At 36.0% G+C, this 22,903-nt stretch overlaps 1 protein-coding gene across 2 annotated transcripts in view; it reads left to right on the top strand.

The window, feature by feature from the left end:
* Window positions 1-22,903, top strand: part of DENND2B (DENN domain containing 2B) — a 151,193-nt gene that overhangs the window by 103,725 nt on the left and 24,565 nt on the right. For both annotated transcript variants that reach the window (XM_032222938.1, XM_032222930.1), the window contains 8 exons: window positions 2,382-2,530; window positions 6,070-6,285; window positions 7,162-7,258; window positions 8,362-8,406; window positions 11,939-12,123; window positions 12,571-12,680; window positions 13,600-13,669; window positions 20,943-21,020. In XM_032222938.1, coding sequence (XP_032078829.1) covers window positions 2,382-2,530; window positions 6,070-6,285; window positions 7,162-7,258; window positions 8,362-8,406; window positions 11,939-12,123; window positions 12,571-12,680; window positions 13,600-13,669; window positions 20,943-21,020 — 950 coding nt within the window. The remainder of the gene's footprint in view (window positions 1-2,381; window positions 2,531-6,069; window positions 6,286-7,161; window positions 7,259-8,361; window positions 8,407-11,938; window positions 12,124-12,570; window positions 12,681-13,599; window positions 13,670-20,942; window positions 21,021-22,903) is intronic.

The following is a 22,903-nucleotide window of genomic DNA, read 5'->3' as shown; positions in this document are numbered from 1 at the left end:
TAGTGGCAAAAATTGTGCCCGAAGAAAAAGTGTATATAATCAAAGAAATGATATGAAGCATTTTTGCTGTAGTTTCATAAATGATGTTTTAAATTTACATTTAAAGAACATAATCAGTAAAAAGAAAGAATTATTCATTCCTAAAAAGAATATTTCCCATAAGAAAACGTGCTACCTGATAGTGGGGAACTGATTGTAGTAATGCCATGTTTGTAGACTTTTTGAGAGGGCATGCATGGTTAGTGTTTGAATGCATGGCTATTAAATTTTTTGATGATCGATTTTCTATATATTTCTGGAAACATACAGGTGCCCACATATCTCCAATTTAGCTTGCAGGCAGTCTCTGAACTAAATATTCTCCAGAATTCCAGAATGACTACTAGTATTTTGACCTGATAGGATACTACATATTAACTAAGTGGGAAAACTTTCCACTTAGTGGAATTCATTTTTCAATCTAAGAAATGTTGCATGCCTTGAATCAGCCCTAAGCCTTTTATTTTTACGTGGCACGACATAACCACGAACGTCAAAAGCGCGCTGACAACACCGCGGCGCTAAAACCGCGATGTCAAAAGCGCGCTGACAACAGCGCGCCGACAACAGCGCACCGACAGAAGCGCGATTTAACTTAAGGTAAGGTTTAGGGTTAGGTTTAGGGTTAGGTTTAGGGTAGGTTTAGCGTTAGGTTTAGGGTTAGGTTTAGGGTTAGGTTTAGGGTTAGGTTTAGGGTTATGTTACAGCGCGCTGTTGTCGGTGCGCTGTTGTCGGCGCGCTGTTGTCGCGCAGTTTTGACGGTGCGGTTTTGTCACCGCGCTTTAGTCACACACGCTTTAGTCTACCGCGGTTTTGTGGTGGAACCTTATTTTTATTGATGATTCAGGCTGCTTATTGCAATATATATTTAATGGCTCATTTTTGTTTTCATGTAAATAACTCAAGAATAACAGTAAAATATATGATGCTATTTGGATTGGAAATGTTTGTATAAATTGCAAATTTTATATGAACTTCAGCAAATCATGTTAAAGCTGATGTAAGAAAAGCAGAGGTGGACAACTCTCTGCTTGGTTTGTAAATAAACGTAGTGTGTTGCTTTTTGCTTTTTTATTATTTTGATTTTTTAAAAAATGCTTCTATGTTAGAAAAAAATTATGAATGGGATTGGTGGGAACAATAACCAGATTACAAGGCTAGATGTGTGAGAAATGTTTCACAGAAAATGTTATACCCTTAGATATTTGTCATAAGTGGAGAAAATTAGCTCTATCTGTTCCAGGGCTATCAAAACTGATAAATACAAAACTAGAACATATCTGGCTTTGACAAATTATTTTAGTGTTTTCTTTTGTTGGGAACCAATAGTTGCAGCAGCTCAATTTTTAGGATTCGGAATAGAGATGTTTTTCTTTGTGTGAGAATTTCCTGCAGCTCTTTGGTGTCCTCTAATGGTCATCCAGAGTTTTGCAATCCTAATATGATACTGCGATTCTATGTGTGGTGGGTGCTTTATTCCAGAAGTGGTAATCAGCATGTTCTGAACAGTTCTAGAGAACCGGTAGCGGAAATTTTGAGTAGTTCGGAGAACCGGTAAATACCACCTGACTGACCCTTCCTCCATCTATTCTCTGCCTCCCGAGTCCCAGCTGATCGGGAGGGAATGGGGATTTTGCAGTAACCTTCCCCTGGAGTGGGGAGGGAGTGGAGATTTTACAGTATCCTTCCCCTGCCATGCCCACCAAGCCCTGCCATGCCCACTATGGCACGCCCACAGAGCCGGTAGTAAAAAAAAATTGAATCCCACCACTGCTTTATTCCGTATGCTAATTATATCTAATCATTAATACTGGGAAAGATAATTAAGCTAAAAAAGATATTTTTAAAAGGTTGTGGCAATGCCATTACAAATGTTATGTACACTTTATATCCCATGGTTATACCCAAATAGTCCAAGCGGTCATAAATAGCAGTATAATTTTCTATTCATAGGAAGGGGGTGGAAAGCTTTCATATTTGCCACCCAATACACAGTTGTTCTTTAGAAAGTTATCACTGAACTCAATAGCGTTTCTGAATCAAGTCTCACATATCTGGTTCTCTTTAAAACAGTTATGTGCTTAATGTGTGTGTGCTTTAAATTCAGGAACAAAGCTTGAGCTGTAGAGGCTCAGAAAGCAATCTTGTGAAATCTTTTGGGTTTTTTTAAAATGCACTGTCTTTCATAGCCAAAATCTACTCCAAGTACTTCCAGCTGCAGTTGAAAGATGAGTCACGCTGGAAGCTGAGGAGGTTTGCTATTAGCCTTTCTCTTAGTTCACATGATTTTCCCCCCTCTAACATTCCTATCTGCTTTTCTTTTCTTGAAAAAAATTGTAAAGGAGATTCACCCAAGGAAAACCCATATGAGGATGTGGAACTGAAAGCCCGTAATGCAGGCCGAAAATCCCAACAGCTTTCTGAAAGTTCCTTGGATTCTTTGCACAGGATGTGGAGTCCACAAGACAGGAAGTACACAACACCTCCACAGGTAATAATAAATGCACTGCACGGCACGCCACTGGGTTTTGCTTGAACTGTATGTTGTCGAGTATGGTATTTATTTTCTTCTTGCAAAAAAGATCAGCAACAGGAAAATAGCTAGACAACTTAACCATATAAGTATATTAAACTGAGAAAGGGACATGAGAAAAGAAGGACATTAACATCTTTAATCTAAAACCTTTAATATGTATTAACTTTTTATTTGCTGTTCTTTTTTATATGCTGGTATAGTATTGTGAAATTGTTAGTATTCTGTACTTTAACTTTTTTTTTTATCTTCTAATTCCCAGAATTAGTTAATGAATGCCCTCTAGTAAACAAAAGACCAATGTTTACTTTTTCATTTTTTTCCTATAATTTATATGCAGCCCTCTCTTACTAAATGTGCCCTATGAAGATGCTAAAAATAGCAACTAATAAAATATAATTAGCTTGGGAAATAATAGAACACAGCAAAATTTTCCATAATCAGCTGCTTTACTCCTCATCCCCCCCAAAAAAACCTGTTTTTTTATATTTTATAATAGCCATTCCAGACTTAATTATATTAAAATGTCCCAATATGATACATTTCCAGATAAATTTAACAGAAAACAATGGGATGTACTGTATTTCCAAGGAAATGCCTTCAGTAACCTGTAAGAGTATGAAGCATTTAACACACAATAGCCTATTGTAAAACCATTAAATATGTATCTGGCCTAACTTCTTGATTCTGTTCAGTTTCATATTTCTAAAATAACTTTAACGTTCTGCTGCTCTGAAAGTAGACAAGTGTATTCAGGAATTAAAACAGTGGTCTGATGTTTTAAAATGTATACTATACATTTAAATATATACTATATATACTATACTGTGTGAGGGATAGATTGAAGTCTATATGAACAATTGATTCTAGCTTTGGAAATAAAAGAGTTACTTATAGCAGTATTTCATGAATTTCTATTCAGAAAAAGGTCCCATTGACTTTGTGGCATTTTTTTCAGGATAGTGCATCTCCCATTGCAAATTTGAAGTACTTTGTATAAATATTTTTGCATTCCCCATAAAGGGATGTGAGGTGATAGACTAGTTTTGTTAATATTCTATTTTATTTTATGTGCATTAAAAACAGTTGGTAGTTCATAATTCATTCTCAGCAATTTGTTATTAAAGCATCAGATACACAGTCAAGCAAAATTATAGTGAAAGAGAAAAAAAGAGAATTCAAGAGAGATTCAAACTTCAGCGTAACAAAAAAAATATTTTAGCTCATTGATTAAACCAGGAATGTTTTTCCCAGCATCAGATTATAGCTTGTAGGTAGTGTAGGAGGAAAGCTATGTTAGCCAAATCAGAAGGACTCTGGTAGCAACTTTTCCAACTAACAAATTTTATTAAAAGGCATATGCTTTTAGGGATAAAACCTTTCATTATGAAAAGGTGCTAGCAGACCCCTCCTGATTTTTAGATAGTAGACAAGAAAGCTTGCTAGAGAATGCTATAAAAAGGACAGTACCATAAGAAGGCCCTTTTGTCAAATTCAAATCCCATTAATACAGCATGACTAAATAAATGAATTGCTTCAAAAAATCATAAGGAAATAATAGCATATCCTCTCCTGTTTCCTTCAACTGGTATTCCTGAACATAGTGTATTGACCCTGACATAGGAAGTAATATATAACTATCATGATAATAACTATCTGTCTCCCTCTTCTTCAAGGGTTTGTTTCAAAGACTCTGTGAAGGAGAATCTGGAACTGTGCCCTAAAACAGCAACTTCTAATTGTCCTTCTAATGCCCTATGCAATACTTATTTATTTATCTTTTCTTTTTAATTGAAATAGCAATAGCACTTAGATTTATATATCACCCCACAGTTCTTTACAGCCCTTTCTGGGCGATTTACAATGTTCTCTTTTTACCAACAAGGAAAGATGGAAGGCCAAGTCAACCTCAAGCCCTTCAGGTTCAAACTCAAGGGTGTGGGCAGAGTTAGCCTGCAATACTGAATTCTAACTACTGTGCCACAAAGGCCCTTCCTTCCTTCCTTCCTTCCTTCCTTCCTTCCTTCCTTCCTTTTTCATATTTCTAAACTGTCCATCTCCTTCAGAGAGGGGCGTATAGAATCTGTGCTTTCAAATCCTAGTATCTAATGGTTTGCTTTACTTCCTACTCTATTTTCTGTTATTGATTCCTCTGTACTTCCGCTCTAGGCAGCCTCGTTCCTACAGTACTCCCAATTCTTTGTACTAATTCTAAAATGCAAGTTTTGATTCCATGTCATTGCTGCTTTAATCTAACAAACTCCTTTTATTGAACATTCACTGAAACTCATTTAAAATATCATTGGAAATGAACATAGAGTAGAACCTAACACTTCATGTCATATGACAGCCTGACTGACAGCTCATATAATCAGGAAGTTCTTTGTGATGTTTATAGTGAACCTCTTTCCACATGGGTTCTGGTGTTGGTCTCCGGAGCAATAAAGAATAAGTTCACTTTGTCTTCCATTTGAGAGCTCTTCAGATATGAGATTGCTATGTATCCATCCTTAATTATGTCTTCTATAAGTTAATGATCTAGAGTTTCTTTATAGTTTCCTTCCAGAGCTTGATTTCCACCACTTTACATTTTTGTAGCCATTTTCTGAACCATTTATCTATGCCCATTTTGTAATATGGTGCCCAGAATTGGTTGCAATGTTCCACATGGATCTAATCTCAGCAGAGTAGAATGGAACTTTGCATGATATGGATTCTTGGGTCACTGCAAACCAGTAAATAGTGGCATATGCATGGCACATGTAACACCACTATTCCATGAGCTGTACTATCCATGGTGTGTTTCTAGGTGTTGGTTGTCACTTTTAAAGCCTACATGACTTGGGACCAGGTTATTTAAAGGGACTGTCTTTTTCCAAGAGTTTCTACCTATCCAATTTGATCCAACAAATTGGATCTGCAGATCCCATCTGCCAAGGAGTGTTGAATGGCAGGAACTAGATGAGTTTTCTTTGCTGTAACCGTTGCTTTATGGAATATTCTCCCCTCAGAGAATAGAATGGCTTTTCACAATGCTTTAAAAACCTGGCTATGTATTCAGGCCTGGGTCTCAGAATGTGTTAAAGGGCCCATTACCTTTCGTTAGTATTAGTTGATTAATCATCACGGCTGCTGTTTATAGTTTTTTTTTTTAATTTTGTGGGTGTTTTTACTGTTTTAATGTTTTTAATTGCTTTATCATTTTAAAACTGTAAGCCATTCAAAGTCAGTTGGTTGAATTGGGTGGCTATAAAAATCAAATAAATAAATAAATAAATAAATAAATACATAAATAAGAAAATAATAAATAAATAAATAAATACATAAATAAGAAAATAATAAATAAATAAATAAATAAATAAATACTAATGTAGCAGTTTAGCACGTGTGTCAGATTGTTAGCTTCTATTCAACACGTTTCATTTTCTATTAATTAAGAATTCAGCCAGGCCTTCTCATTATTTCAGTAGCTATAATTTTATTTTATTTCCTTTTAGCTACCTTTAAAGCCTAGCAGCCAGTCCCTAAGAATTGGAAACTGGTCAGAAAGGAAAAGCCATCGCCTGCCACGTTTACCCAAGAGGCACAGCCATGATGATATGCTCTTGCTGGCCCAGCTTGGCATCCCTTCCTCTCCTTCTAGCCTGAATGATGACAGTTTGAGTACTACCAGTGAACTTCTATCCGCACGCAGGGCTCGCAGAGTCCCAAAGGTACAGTAATGGCCACTGCAGTCTTCTTGCAACTCTAGGATTTGGTTTCCTCTCTCTGAACCATGTTCTGATATTTGAATTATTCTTGTAAGTAAACTGTCTGCTGTATTTATTGGGCTATTTTATACTTTTCCTCCTCAGTTGTAGACTGAGTAACTATTTCAGAATGTGAACTACCTTTCCTACTTTGAATGCAAATAATTCTCTATCAGCTGTTTAAAGGACATACCTCATGTCCATTTAACACCAAAGGGCCATGATTATTTGTGGCTAATTGAAAGCCAATTAGTTGGGTTCACTGATCTCGTTTTTGTGTTCACAAGAAAAGCTATCCCGTGTCATCCAATTAAATATGCCAAGTGAATAGGGACAATATTGCTATGCATAATAATTATTTGGATAAGCCCATAATGCTAGGAAAATGGAAGGAAAGAAGGCAAACAAGAACAATAAGACAAATTGAATTGATTATAGTGGTGATCAGAAGACCTGAGGGGCCAGATTTGGGATAGATCATTGTCAAGAAGGTCTATCCCATCAACTTGCTGGCACACAACCAGTCAAGCAATCCATCAGTGAAATTAAAAACTGTAAACACTGGAAATCATTTGAAACAAGTAAGGCCAATCTTTAGTCTGACTGAAACTAGGCTACATTTTGGGTTACTTCCATATATGTATATGATAACCTTATATTAAATCTTGGAATACCTATTGTAGAACCTCTTTGGGATGAATTCTGAACACATGAAACTGTTTCTCATATTTATATTTAACAATCATAATAGTTTCAAGTGAAAGAGAATTTCTGCTTTATTTATGTTTGTCCTCAATTTCTGTATGCAGTGCCAATGGTTCTTTCCTTCTTCTTTTACAGCTGGTGCAAAGGATTAATTCTATCTATAGTGCAAAGAGAGGGAAAAAAAGATTGAAGAAGCTTTCAATGTCCAATATTGAAACTGCATCCCTGCGAGGTATAGCCCAGAAATCTTTTGGATTTATAGGAAAGTGTTGATCATCAGTTACAGAAAATACTGCGATTTCTTAGGTAGTTCAGATACAAATATTTCCTGTGACAAACACAAAGTGGTCAGATTAAATGCTTGTTTCTTTGCATGTGGGAGATATATGAGAAAATTATATTTTCTGATGCAAGTCCTCAGGTGCATCAGTTTCAATACATACCACCAATTACTAGTGCTGGAATAACCTGGGAAAGGTAGTATAGCTTCACAAATCTGTACTATGTAAAGTGAGGAGCAGCTGGTATTCATTATTCCTTGGAACTTATCCACACATTTCTGCAGTGGTAGTCCACAAGTGTGCTTATGGTGAACCAATATATTCAAATATATATTTATTATGTGAAACACATAAATACAATAGCAGGATTTATTAACTAGATAATAAATAATCAACTGTATGTCCTTACTGTTTCCAAAGAAATGTTTTTGATGTCTCTTAAATTCTGCCTGTGTCATTTATTTGAATTCTGCCTGTGTATATTATGTGCCGATGTAGAAGAAATGTCAGAAACGCCAAATGAATCTTATTCCCAAGGTATGTGGCTATAGCTTTAGGGTGAAGCTTTAATCCTGCTCCTGATGAAGGGAGACCTATGTAGTAGTGCTGATGTAGATGTGGCTGTTCCTCATAGCAACTGGTGTGTGTGTGTAGTAGTTTGCTTATCTAAGAGTATTTACTGTAACTAGAGTGTACACCTCTTCCTTGAACTTCTTGAAAGCTGCTTGCTGGGAATGAATCACAGTTTGGCTACTGTGATGGCCCTTATGTTTTTTTCAAACTGGCATTTTTTCATATCTTTAATTGATATTACTCAGCCAATTTAAACTTTTAAATGGTTCTTCTTTAGAATGTTGCACAACTTCTTTTAATACCTACTGTAAATAATTTGGATGGGAAACATCAAAACAGTTTTCTAAATGTTTCCTAAAGCAGCATAAGACATGCTGAAGCTATCTTTTCTTAAACACTTGCAAATCATGAATCAAATAAAATGCTGGCATGTGTTCATTGCAGTGCATCTTTGTTAATAGTAAAATCCTGTCTTTTTCAGATGAAAACAGTGAGAGTGAAAGTGATTCAGATGATCGATTTAAAGGTGAGAAGTTTGTCAATTTTTTTTCCTAATTACATTATCATCCAATGAAATTGGGTTGGGGAAAAGATTAGGATTTTTTTCCCCTCAGAGAACTCGTGACATCTTAGGAGTGTGATGACTGTTGTGCATACCATCTACTTTCATGCTTCATAGATATAATTATTTTTCTTTTTAGGATATTAAAAAGTAACCAGAACTAGTTTGACTAGAAATAGCAGTGCAATAAAAGAAATGGACTCTTAATATGTAGTTTTGTGTAATTGGAAACAACCGTTTATACCTCTTTCAGCTATTGTGAAATATACTGTGTATTAAGTCACAGTATTTAATTCACCTTGTGCTGCTGTTATTTCAAAAAATGCTAATATCTTTGAACTCTAGATCAAAAAAGGCAACATACTTCAAGAAAGCAAAAACTCAATTTTAAGAGTAGAATAGATTTTGCAGAGGATAAGAAATAACCCATTCATCTGCCAGATGGAATTCAGAGCTTCATATACAGTAGATGCATAAAACATTTTTATTTGAAAGAGTGGAGTGGAAAATATATATATTTGAGTTAGGAAATGTTTGTAAAGAGATCTGTCTGGGACCTGATCTCACCTGCTGTTTGGTGGCTAATTGCTATTTTCTGCAGAAAATTCTGAATCTTGTCCAGCTTTAAAAAAAGATAATGCTGCGCCGCGGTCCTAAAATTATGAAATCTCAAAGGGATGACAGCTTTAGTATTCAGTTATGTTGTTCTAGTGATGACACTTGCTGTTTGCATTTAAATTATGTTCTCATCTAAATACTAAATTTTAGATTATATAACTAATACTGTGGGCAATTGGAAATTAATGGTATGAAGTTTTCTTAAATACACGAAACATTTTGAATATGCCAAATGAAAGGATCCTGTAAATGAAATAAATTTCCTTTCACTCTAGCAGTTCCATGCACATATTCTGTAACCCTCTGGGATATAATCAAGAGTTACAGTCCTGTATTAGTAATCATTATAGTAAACTTATGAAGTTTGCCAGTAATGTTATCCTCCTGTTATACAGTGGAAGGAAGAAATCTTCCTAAAGCAGGAAATTATTTCTTCATGAAATTACTTCATTATTTCTGCCCTTTGATTTGCAGGGTTTCATAATGGTGATGCATTGACATCACAAGAATTGGCAGGAGTCAACATTTCAGTCTCTTTAGATTTTAGGATTCCTCCTCTCCTCTTAATAGATATTATTACAGGAAATATTACAGTTGCATTAAATATCATAAACTTATTTTACAACATATACCACATCAAATCATCATTTTATCACTGGCAAGAACTTGTGGGAGGGTAAGCCTTTGGGGACTGACAAAAGCTCTATATGACTTCTTCCTGATTTATTATTTATTTATTTATTTATTTATTTATTTATTATTTATTTATTTATTTATTTATTTATTTATTTATTTATTTTGTCAAGCATGTATTAGGTAACATATATAAGTATAAATATGATTTTGAATATATGAAATGGATACAAATAAAAGGGGACAGTAGGACAGAGAGGGTAGGCACATTGGTGTGATTATGCACACACACAAACCCTTATGGACCTCTTAGGAATAGGGTGAGGTCTCCAGTAGATAGTCTACTATTAAAGTTTTGGGGGTTTGGGTAAGAAACCAGAGTCAGGTGGTGCATTCCAGGCATTGACCATTCTGTTGTTGAAGTTGTATTTTTCGCAATCAAGCAGCAGTTTAGCTTGAGTTTGTATCTATTGTGTGCTCATGTATTGTTGTGGTTGAAGCTTAAGTAGTCATTGACAGATAGGGCATTGTAGCAGATAATTTTATGTACTACGCTTAGGTCAGACCGAAGGCAGCGTAGTTCTAAGGTAAAACCAAATTGATCGCTAAACTCAGCTAAGAGTTGGACTAAATTCTTCTCAGCTTTGAGTGTCTGCTTTTCAGTACTATACTAGTCCTGTCTTTGTGCAGCTTCTTAGCCATGGAGAAAGTTCCCCAATCTGAAGGACTGTTTTTTTTTTAAAAAAAAATATTGACTGAGACACTGTCCATTTTTAGAATTCTTTAAAAAAATTGAAAACATTGTGAAATAACTGGGCACAATCACTTTTCTTTTCTTATATCTGCTTTTGATGCCATTGCTGACCAGCAGTCAGATCTATCTAACACTGTCTCACCTGGCCAGTAAATATATTTTTATGGAGTTGTTTTCCCAACTAATGCCAGACTTTCTTCTATTTCAAATAAATTGTCTGGCCTGAGATTGATGCAGATCACTGTGGTATGTGTAACTTGAGGTGCAGCAGAAACAGATGGGAAAACTGCAATGTGTTGCCGCTAATTTTATGGAGTTATATTATTAAAATAGCAATATGTATGTTTGTTACTAATTGCCATCGAAAGTAATATCTTGCTTATTTACATGTTAGATCTTGCTGCAATATAGAGAGAGCAGATATTCTATAAAATCACTGAACCATCAAATCTATCATATAAAACTGAAATATTGGCCTCTACATGTCTGATCTGCAGTTAATAAATCCTGACATGTGACTTATATTGCCTTGGAGAGATATTCTCTTCTTCATTCCCATTTGTTTTTCTAACCAGCTGGAAAATGATTTTAAAATTTCAATATTTCCATAATGTGTTGTGTCCCTGAGCTAGTCTTAACTACCAACTTGTTTTGTTTTGGGGAAAGTGATTTCTCAGTTCAATCAATCAATTTATTTGTTTTATTTGTATCCCACCTTTATTATTACAAATAACTCAAGTTAGTGAAGATATCCAACACACCTTCTTCCTTCTATTTTCTCCACAACAACAGCCCTGTGAGGGGGGTTGGGCTGAGAGTGAGTGATGGGCCCAAAGTCACCCAGCCACCTTTTATGGCTAAGGAGGGACTTGAATTCACAGTCTTCCACTTTCTAGTCTGATGCCTTAATCACTAACTATCTCTCAATTCCTATAGTTCTGTTTTTAAAATAATTAACAGATTACATATGGATACATGTATTGTTTAATAATTAATGTCTTGTGCATAAACATTAGCAAGGTTAGTAGATGCAGAAATATGGAAATGATTTTGTAATTAGTAATCTATAAATTATTAGTGCTTAGTAAAAATATTACTAAAATATAGACTGGATTATTTATTTATTATAAGGTTATTTGATTTATATTTATTAATTAGGAAATTGTTTGGGAAATGTTAAGCATGACATCTGTTGTATAGTATATGGTACTATGTAGTTGATTGAGGATGTTCAATTGTTCAGATTGTGGTTGTCCAATCTTTTGCCTTGCCTGGGCCCCATAGAGCAAAGAGGATTTTCACATAATAATGTTAAAAGTTTACAATCTTGTGGGGCTGTACTACTTGTAGTCCAGGCCACATGTGATCCATGGGACACAGATTGGATCTGCCTGGTTTTGGTGGTGAACGGTTCTTTTCCAGAACTTCTAACATATGCAAAATGCTCACAATTTCAGATGATTCACACTTCTTGTTTTTTGGAAATTCTAGCTCATACCCAGCGTCTTGTCCACATCCAGTCAGTGCTAAAGAGGGCTCCTAGTTATCGAACTCTGGAATTGGAGTTAATTGAATGGCAGGAACGTGAACTGTTTGAGTATTTTGTGGTGGTTTCTCTTAAGAAGAAGCCCTCCAAAAATACATACCTTCCTGAAGTCACATATCAGTTTCCAAAGGTAAAAGTAAGAATTCCTTTTAATTATGAGTCATTTCTCTATTACTGTCACAAGATCTGTTTACTTCATTTCTTGTTAGGTCTGTTTCTACTATGATATTTGGAACACTCAGATGTGTGTGTGTGTGTGTAGTGTGTATGGTGTGTGTGAGAGAGAGGGGATTGTCTTATTTAGATGAATGACAAAGGTATTAAATATAGAGTGTTTTTATTATTGGAATCTTCCTCAAAAAAAAAAATACTGCTGAAAAGTTTGGTTCTGCTACTTTTCTTTGTTTTGTCACATCATTAAGCCTGAACCTCTGGCTTATAGAAATGATGAATGTACAGGAAGGGAGAATGATACAAGTAATATAATGCTGTTGAATTCTGAATTCCTAGTGTTGTTTTCAAAAGATTAATTTGAGTCTGTGCTAAATGCTGCTGATGTTGATTTGTTCAATCACAGCTAGAAAGACCCACAAAACAAGTTCGGGAAGCTGAAGAGCGACTCAAAGCCATTCCTCAGTTTTGTTTTCCAGATGCCAAGGACTGGAATCCAGTATCTGATTATAACAGGTGAACTGAGCCCCTATAAACACAGTACTAGCTTTTTACAAAGTAACCAAGCTTGCACAAAGCTTTCCTTTGTATTCAACTCTAGGGAACTAGTAGCATCTCTCTATAATTTCTTTTATATTATTCCTCCTCATCCAGTTCTCACATAGTTGAGAAGTTAGGAACAGAATTATGAAGCTGTTCCAGCTTTCAAATCATTCTTCTGTTCACTTCAAAGCCCGAATATTTGAACAAATAGATTTTGAAAGTCATAAATTTCATGTAATTGTTAATTATTTCATTTGGAATTAATTGAAACTCTGAGTTTCTTTTCCATTTCTTAGATGTATTCATAGTAGTTTATGCTATATAGAGATCAACATTTAGGTTTGTACGGCATTTAAATTATTATCTATTACCATTATTTTTTGCAACATAAACCTGCAGGAGGCAATTAACATTGGCACCAGTAGAAGTGGAACTTTTCTTTATTTTTTCTTTCCCATTTTGACGCTTTCTCATTGGGGAGGTGTTTTTTTTAAATGTTAATGTTTCTTGAAACTTGACAAATATGTTTTACTTTTCGCTAATCATGACCAGAATATATCATAGCCAAATTGTAACAAGGAGACCTGCAGGACTGCAGAAAGGGCTATGTGTGAGCTGTGAATTAATTTTAAAATAGGAAACATAAGGCATGTTTCCTCATTGCACCTTACTTTCAATACTGTATTTATTGACACATGGATAAGTGCATATTGTCTCGTTAATATCAAAACCTGAACAAAAATGGATAAATCACAAGATTTATCTGATTAGAAGATATCTGACAACATCTGAATCTGAAGAAAAATATGATTCGTTGAAAGAAAAAGCAGAGGTATTATTCTTGGCCCTATGTTTTGTAATAGATTACAACATGTACTAATTTTTGTTGCAGTGAAACATTTTCTTTCATGCTGACTGGAGAAGATGGCAGCAGAAGGTTCGGCTATTGCAGGAGGTTACTGGTGAGTATTGTCAATCTTTTTTAAAAAGTACTAAATTCTGGAATGCTAAGCACATTGTGGAAATAGTATCAAAAAGAAAAAAATACAAGGTTTTGTGTTAGTTCACTTATTTATTAATCTCTTTCTCACAACAGGACACCAAGAACCTTCCTTAATGACTCAGTGGGACTGTGGAAGACAACACTAGAAGTCAACTCAAGGCAGCTCATACAAGTGGCCAACAAGTGCAACTGTGGTGTATGCCAAGGTGATGCACTGTCCTTACTGCTATTCTACATAGGTTTGAACCCCCTCAGTCAGATAACCATAAGGACAAGATATGGATACAAGTTCAAGAGTGGAACTACGAGCAGTACCTGCTCTTCGTGGATGACACTAAACTGTATGAAAGTTGTATGCAAAGAATGTACAAGACAGCGATTCACTGATCCCACCTGGCATAGATCTTGATGTCATCCATGTAGAGAAGGTGATTACCTGACAGAGGGAGTTCAAACCTATGCAGAACATCAGCAGGAGCAGTGTATCATTTTGGTATACGCTGCTACTGCATGTGATGGTCACTTGTGTGAGCTGTCTGGAGTTGACCTCTAGTGTTGTCTTCTAAAGTTCCAGGCAAGACAACATAGCCAAGTCCTGAGGGCTTTTCAGAATTTGAAAAGCAATGGAGCTAGTCTAATTTTGGGGAGAAGAATATTCCATAAAATAGGCACTGAGACAGAGAAGACACACGGTGAAGGTCTCTGGTTGATGGTACCTGCAAAAAGCCTACCCTGCCAGATCTTGTGGGGCAGGCTGATTTAACTGGGAGAGATGGTCCCTCAGATAATCCTCAGTCCCATTACATGAACAGGCTTTAAAGGTTATAAAAGCAGCACTTTGAATTGGACCTGGGTACCAACTGGCAATCAATTCAACTCATGGAGTTAGTTAGCTTTACTTCAATTATATGCCATGCAGATAATGTTATTCTCAGTCATTCCAGAATATACAGCTGCTCCTTGTTTAGTGACTACCTTGTTTAGTAACTGTCTCAAATAGGATGGCAATTGAAAAAAAAAAATTTCTGAACAAAATGTGTACTTAGAATCGAATTTCATGTAGCAACAGCAACAACACTTAGACTTCACAGTGCTTTACAGCCCACTCTAAGTGGTTTACAAATGTCAGGATATTGCCCCTAACAATCTGGGACTTCATTTTACTGACCTTGGAAGGATGGAAGGCTGAGTCAACCTTGAGCCGGTCAGGACTGAACTCATGACTGTGGGTACAGCCTGCAATAATGCATTCTAACCACGGCTCCTGACCACAACATACCCCAGAGTGAGAGTAATGTTGGCATTGCTATGTGAGAGAAATTTATCTAAATGGGGTGGCTGCTACCAATGTTCTTCACATCTCCCTCTCCCTCCCCCCCCCCCACTCTCTCTTTTGCTTTTGCTTTGAAGAACAGATTGGGGTTGCTAAACAAGGAGATTGTCTACTTGGATAAGTATGGCTATCTCAGGAGAGAAGATTTCAATCAGATTTCATGAATAGAGAAATGATCTATTCATAAGAGGAGAAGCTAATGGGCTCTCCTTCTCTTCACAGACTTAAGCAGAGACAGAACTATTTGCTATGAATGCTGAACTTGCATTTTGCATTGTAGATATTCTATTGAACCTAAAATAGGAAAAACATTTCTGAGCTCCTTTCAATTCCTAATATTCTATAAAGAGCCAGGTAACCAAAATATATTGTTTGTTACCTCTTTAATACATAAACACTATATACAACAAGTCTTATTTATGATCTTAAAGAGAAACCCACCTTTCTTGGCAAAGGAAGTGTATTTGAATATTTATTAGTATTATTGATAGTGTCCTGAGGCTAAGGTATCATATAAATGCTGTTAATAGTAAATACTGCAATTAAAATTAAACAAATACAAATAAGATAATTTAACTTTCCAAGTTGTAGAGTATTTTTTCCCTGAAATGTTGTGCTACATTTTTGCATTCAGTGTTGCAGGGTATTTTTAGTTTTTTTTGTTTTAAGCAGGGCTACCTTCTAATGTTTATTTTTCACTTACTCCACACCTAGTCTTGCTTTCTGTTTGGCAGATGTAACCCAGAATAGAGTATTTCTGGAGAAAACGTTAATAGAAATGAGAAAGTATATCTTCACATGATGATAATACAATGCTCTCTCTGGATGGTTCTCCTTAGAATAGTTGCAGCAGCAGTGATTGATAAATTACACCAGTGGAGCAATTCACAGTGGATTCTGGATGTTTACTAGGTTGACATTTATCTCAAAAATGCTAGTGGAGCTAGACGGAGGACAACATCGACATCGAGAGCATGTGGGATTACAAATAACTGCTGCTACTATACCAAGCTTTCTGTTTATTTATCTTTATCTAGCCTAGTATTTATTCTTCATTCTGACAATACACATCCATAATAAGCTTTCTGATCTATGTAATGTGATCTGAATTTGTAATAAGTTCATAACTTAGAGGGATGCAAAATAATGTTGGCAGTTTATGTTGAGTAACGTCTGGCACTGTCAGGTTCTGCTTCCAGTCCAATTTTTGCTTAATATTTTCATTTCCGAAAAAATAAAGTTAGACAAATACAGTTGTCAGATTCCCGCAAGTATTAATATATACAGCATGGTCTCATTTAATAACTAAATGCTTCATTGCCTTTACATAACTAATTGTTTTAAGCTGGTTCTGATGACTGCCATTAATGTTTTCTTGACAAATTCAATTTTGATTTCTGGATGGCTACTTTACTTCTTGGGGTGGTTGGAAATTATATTCAAATACTTTTGTTTGTATGGTTGAGTCTGTAGTTCTAATTAATTAAATTTTTTATTTATTTATTTATTTATTTTATTTTATTATTTGTATGCCGCCCTTCTCCGGGAGGACTCAGGGCGGCGAACAATTCAAAGGGGAAAAAAAGGGGAACATAAAAGACAAAATACAAATAATAAAAGTAGACAACAGTCGCACCACCATACATGTCGAGAGGGGAGGGAACTCATCACCCCCAGGCCTGCCGGCAAAGCCAGGTTTTGGCGGCTTTTCGGAAGGCCTGGAGAGAGGTGAGGGTCCGAATCCCTGCGGGGAGTTCATTCCAGAGGGCCGGAGCTGCCACAGAGAAGGCCCTCCCCCGGGTAATAGCCAGGTGGCAGTGGCTGGTAGACGGCACCCGGAGGAGGCCAACCCTGTGAGATCTAATGGGTCTGTGGGAGGTAATTGGCAGCAGGCGGTCTCTCAAATCTTAATAGGCATTCCTGGCATCTTGAATCTAGAAAGTAGCAATTATTTGCAATCCCTGGAAGTTTGTTCTTGCTTTGCTTCTTATACATTTCAACACCTATACAGAAATACCTCTGCTAGCTGAGATCAGAAGCTACTCAATCCTTTTTTCTCTATGGGAATCAGATGGTGTATAAAAAAAAACACAAACAGAATAAGAGCTGAAGAGCTCTCAGCCCTTAATTGTCCCACAACCAATATTAAGAGGCAAACAGCCTACAGTACTTATTTTATCTTGTTACGAAGGCCAGGATCTAATTTCAAAGAACATAGTGAGATTTAATCCTGAGGAAGCTTTTTAGGATTATGCTTCACCCATGATGAACTTCTTATGCAAGGAACTCTGACAACACTTCATTTATTCTGATTGAAGGGGTAGGCTCATAGGCTTGCAGGATTTGTTTGAGTCAACTTTAAATAGATCATTTTAATGGAACACATTAAAATATAACATTTAAACAGAAGTATTAACTGCTAGGTGTTTTATTGTAAGGTGTTATAAGATCAAATACTTTCTTACATAAAGGTCAAAGGTTTTTCCCAGGTGGGAAAGTTGATTTTGATGATAGGGTCTTTTTTGTGTATTTATTATTATGTAAAGTTGACAACAGTTCAAAGATTTCTATAGAGTTTCCCTGATGCACTGCTGACTCATATAGTCAAGCATTGAGAAGCTTCTATTCAATTAATGAACAATTAATGAACAATAGCACAAAGACTCTTTAATGGAGTATTTCATGCCTTTCCACTGTTTTTTTTTACAAGGCAGAACTATTTAACTAGATTAGAACCTGCTTCTTTAAGTGAAATACTATATGGGATTCTTATCTATGATCGCCCATTGATACAGGAAAGAATAAACAATATATAAAAGTTCATATAATAAGTAATCTATTGAATGTCTGGGACAAACAGAAAAAAAAGTACAGTAAGTCCAGATTCCTCCACTAGACCTACTTTTTTAAAAATTAAATATTCAGTAAAAATATAATAACTCATTTAGATTGCAAATTGTAAATATCAATGAGATAAAGATTTTATTTTAGTAGGTCATAAGGTTGGTTTAGATATCTTTAAATTGATGGCATAAGACAAAAAAGTACAAAAACAAGGGGGAATAGTGAGAGTCTGGGCAGAATTAATAAATGTTATAGTATGTAATTTGAAACATTTGCTAGGCTATGTTTATAAATTATTGGTAAGGTATGGCTCCAAATCCAAAATAAGTCAAAGATTGCATGATTAATGAATGTAGTAATAGAGATGAAACAGGGAGGAATATTCAAAGAAAAATACTAAATGTATTGCAAATATTAGAGAGGATTGGATAAGAGGTTTTATTGTTGGTATAGTATACAACTTCTGATTACTAAAATGGATAACAATGACAATGATTGCAAAATTGTTAAAAATGTAATGAATAGATTGGGTCATTTTAAAATATTTGGTGGCAATATTGTAAAACTCTATAATTTTAGAAAATGATTCATATTAGATTGAAACTACTTTTAAAAGTAAAATTTAAAAAATAAAACTGAATTCTCCATTTAAACTTGCAATATTATTACTCTTACTAAGCCATATATTTCCTTTAAGTATACTGAATTAGCTTTGCTAATATATTAATTGCCACAATATTTCTTATTGGTTACATTGTATGATAACTTATTTGGAGAAATGGCTAACTAAACCTCCCCATGTTTAAGACTATATTAATTTCATTTGCACAGGAAATTCAAAGCTTATCCTTTACAGCTGTCCTAGGCATTGTTGATCATGTAATAAGAACAGCAAGATTGCATTGTGTTTTGTACCTTAATTGTGGGAAGTGGATAATTTGAATGGCCCATGGCCACACAGGCTGTTTGACATGCTTCAGCCTAACTCACTTTAGTAGGGGTAGCTGGGAGGCACAGAACTGCATGTTATACAATAGAAGGTACTTCAGATGATTCATTTGACAAAGGAATTTATATGAAAACATCTGAGCAGAACCAATGAATTTAGCCATACACAGAAGAGCTGCATGAATCTGCCCTCAGATTCAGGTCATTTCTGTTGCCATGTGGCTCATTGCTTGAACCCTACTATGCTGGATCAATAAAGCTTCACAGAATGGTCTCCGCCTCCTGGTATCCAGAGATGAACCTTGGTAGAAAGGTCTCCTTTGTCTCAGTATACTAATCAAGATCCCAGCATGCAGGTTTCCTGTAACTACAGAACTCAAATAACTCACATTAACTTTATTACAACCCAACCCAGCTGCTCTACTTCAATATGAAAAAAGGCTGTGTTTTGGGAAAATAAACTTATCTGAGAAATAGTGAACTTGAAGTGCTCTCCCCCCCACCCCCCCGCACCCCCCCCCCAGTATCATAGATTCAGAAGGGACTGAAACTATCAAAAGACTCTTCCCACCCATCACCAATAGAGTTAACAGAAGAAAAAATTTCAGCCAGTCAAAAGCTTTTCCACTCTAGTGTGCTCCATTCTTTGTCATCATGATTTGTAAACACAATGTGAATCAATATTACTGATAAAAGGAAGTTAACTAAAATATGGCCATGAAGGAAGAGACATTTGAGAAGTAAACATACTTAATAAAAAAGTGACATTAAATTTTTTCGAAAAAATGGAAAAAACCCTAATATTTCATAGGGCCACAGCCTTTGATTATTGTTCCTGCTATTATATAGGACCAGGAATGCAGTGTTTTTACTGGCACTCAGCAAGATAGCTCTTAGCTGGTAGCTGTCCAGGACGCCTGGCATGCTTTCAACATTCCTGCAGATTTGACACAATGATTTTAACCCAAATCCCACATGCTGGATATAATCTCTTGATGCTTTTAGAGGGCCTTTTTATACCTAATATGGACAAAGAAAGATTCTATTTTTTCAGAAATATGACGTCTACTAAGCAGCAGGTCCTGATCCAGAAATAGATTCATCTGTGTTCACTTAGTAACAGAACTTTTATGATTTTTTTTTACTGTAGCAGCTCAAACACCTGTTGACCGTCTCAACATCTTCATTTAAAAAAATTAATCTGAGTGATATGCAAAAAGCAAAATAATTTGATCACCAAGGGTATTCACCGCTAATAAAAACTTTTTGAAAGAGCCATAAAAGTCGGGTTAACAAACAGGATTCTTGTCTAAATTCACCATAGCTTTTGATTTAATTGAAAATTGAAAGAAGTGTTGTATTTAAAATAAGGAACACAGAATTATCTGTGTTCAGTACCCTTGGGGATTGATTATTCCTTGTTGTTGAACCTGGTCCAAAATATTTTGACCTCATAGTGGCTACACAGTTGGATAGGAGAAGGAAAATAAAGTCAACCTGTTTAGATTGTGCCATGGTTCCTGGAATCAGTTGTCTGAAATATAACTGTTTTCTGATTGCATTCATTGATGTAAGAACTCTGTTATGGATTCTGAAATATTGTGGATTCGTCATGCATATTAATTAATGAAGTTCATAGCCGCAAACTCCATCACAGTATATTTGACCAATGGTACTACTGTTTATCCCTCTTTTCCGATCTTCCTCATGAGTGGTTTGGATGGTTTCACTCTACGTGCCATGGAAAAATGACGACCCGGATTGTTGGGGGCAATATGCTGACTCTGTAAACCTCTTAGAGAGGGCTGAAAGCCCTATGAAGCGGTATGCTTAAGTCTAACTGCTAAAAAAAAAATGAAACTAAGTTCCAACTTGCAGAAGTTGTAATTGTGTCGGGTTTGACTTGGAAGAATGCTGGAATGACTCCACTGTACAGCAATTGTCACAGGAAAAGAGGGCTTCTCATGTAATTGGTTTCCCATCATAGGGAAAACACTGTGACTACTTTGAGGAAGAACAGCAGAAAAATTATACAAAAAGCATAATCCTATCTGAAAATGATTTAAAGGGTAATTCAGATCTCATTTTTTTTCTTCCAAATTGGCAGCCAAGTGGAAAAGGACCACGCCTGCCTGAAGTATATTGCGTCATCAGCCGCCTGGGTTGCTTTGACTTATTTTCCAAGGTAAGCTGGTCTTTCAGCATTGTCTTTGTTTAGCTGCTGGCAGAAAACTTTTATTCAAGAAGGAGCATTCTTTCCTTGATGGGTGATAACAGCATCTTGGAATGATTTTGCTGCATATTTTAATCATTTACGTGGTCTTATAAATGAATGCTTTATTATTTCTGTGTCTGAAATGCATGTCTTGATGCTTTTTTGTTTCTTAAAGTTACTTTGGCTGAGTTGCAGTTCTGGATAATATATCTGAAAAGATGGTGTGGCATAATGCTAATCCATTATCTATTTATTACCAGAAGATTTAATATATGAATAGAATTCTTTTTCCCAGGACATGGTTGTAGGATTACTACATATTTATTCTTACATTCTGTATTGCCTGAAATAATCTACCAGGAGTAACAAATGTATACACACTCCAGTGGTGGGCTTCAAATTTTTTTTTACTACTGGTTATGTGGGCGTGGCTTGGTGGGCGTAACTTGGTGGGCATCGCAGGGAAATGATACTGTAAAATCTCTATTCCCTCCCCACTCCAGGGGAAGGTTACTGCAAAATCCCCATTCCTTCCTGATCAGCTGGGACTTGGGAGGCAGAGAATAGATGGGGGTGGGACTAGTCAGAGGTGTTATTTACTGGTTCTCCGAACTACTCACAATTTCCGCTACCGGTTCTCCAGAACTGGTCAGAACCTGCTGAATACCACCTCTGACACACTGATTTGGAATTTACCAAGCCTTACAATATGTAATAACTTATCCTCTCTCCTGTGCTGCAGATTGCTAAATAGGGATTGTATGTTGAAACAAAAATATGGAAGCTCAGTTAATTTGATGCTTTGTGGATGTATTTGACGTCAATAACCATAGTTCCTTTTTAGTTGGAAATTCTAGGTGAAAGCTCCTGGGGAAGGCTAGGATACATAAAGAATATCAAGATCTTTGTATATACCAATTACTTTTTTTGTGTTTGTGATGAAGGCCAACCTTTCCCTATCTGGACCCCTCCATTGAGATTCAACTTTCATAATTCCCAGTTAACATGGCCAAATATAAAATTACAGATGCAACTTCCTAGGTAAATGGTTTCCCATCACTTCCTCCCCTCAAATTGGATTCAGTTTATCTGCAGCTGGGATTATATGCAAGCATATAGGGTATTACTATGTTGAAAATATGGCAGAGATATAAAACCAGTTTCTACACTTATATTCTTTGATACTGTTCTCTGTTCTTATTTTGTTGTATACTTATGGATGTGAATGGTATGGATACTTATGGCATTTAAAGTATTGATTATGTACCCATCCAGTCAATGTCAAACACATTGATATATTTTTCTCCATGATGATCTATCCTTAACTTGATTTACAGTGTGCTCATTGTTACTGTTACTGAGTCTATCTACCTTGCTAACCTGTTTCCTCTGCTTCCCTAGATTGTCACAGGAAATATCACTGCTTGAATTATTCTGATCTTTATAGATATACTATAGGCACATCATAGCATAGCATACATTGAAATATATTTTGAAGGTCTTAATAATTGGTCTACCAAGTATTAGTCTATGGCATATTGACTGCTTCTTCCTTTAATGTTGGCTGATCCTAAAATATTGAAGCTATCCATTACTTACAAAATGGGTGGAAATCTCTGTGCATCTTATACAGCAAATGTTGCCGGAGCCCCGCCCACCCACCAGCCCCCACCCTTCAGCCTCTGCCTCCTAGCAATTTTCCTCCTTGCAACAAACAGCAAACAGCCTGGTCAGCTTCAGCACAGCCTGATTTAGCCCCAGCAGCTGATTGGCGGTTGTATCTTCCTCCAGGAATACCGCCTATCAGCTGTTCCAACCCATTTTCAGCTCATTCCAGGCAACAGGGATTGCTG

Source organism: Thamnophis elegans, chromosome 1 (assembly GCF_009769535.1).
Source record: "Thamnophis elegans isolate rThaEle1 chromosome 1, rThaEle1.pri, whole genome shotgun sequence".
NCBI classification, from domain to species: domain Eukaryota; kingdom Metazoa; phylum Chordata; class Lepidosauria; order Squamata; family Colubridae; genus Thamnophis; species Thamnophis elegans.
The sequence above is the reverse complement of the archived record's forward strand: the minus strand, read 5'-3'. Positions and strand labels throughout refer to the sequence as shown.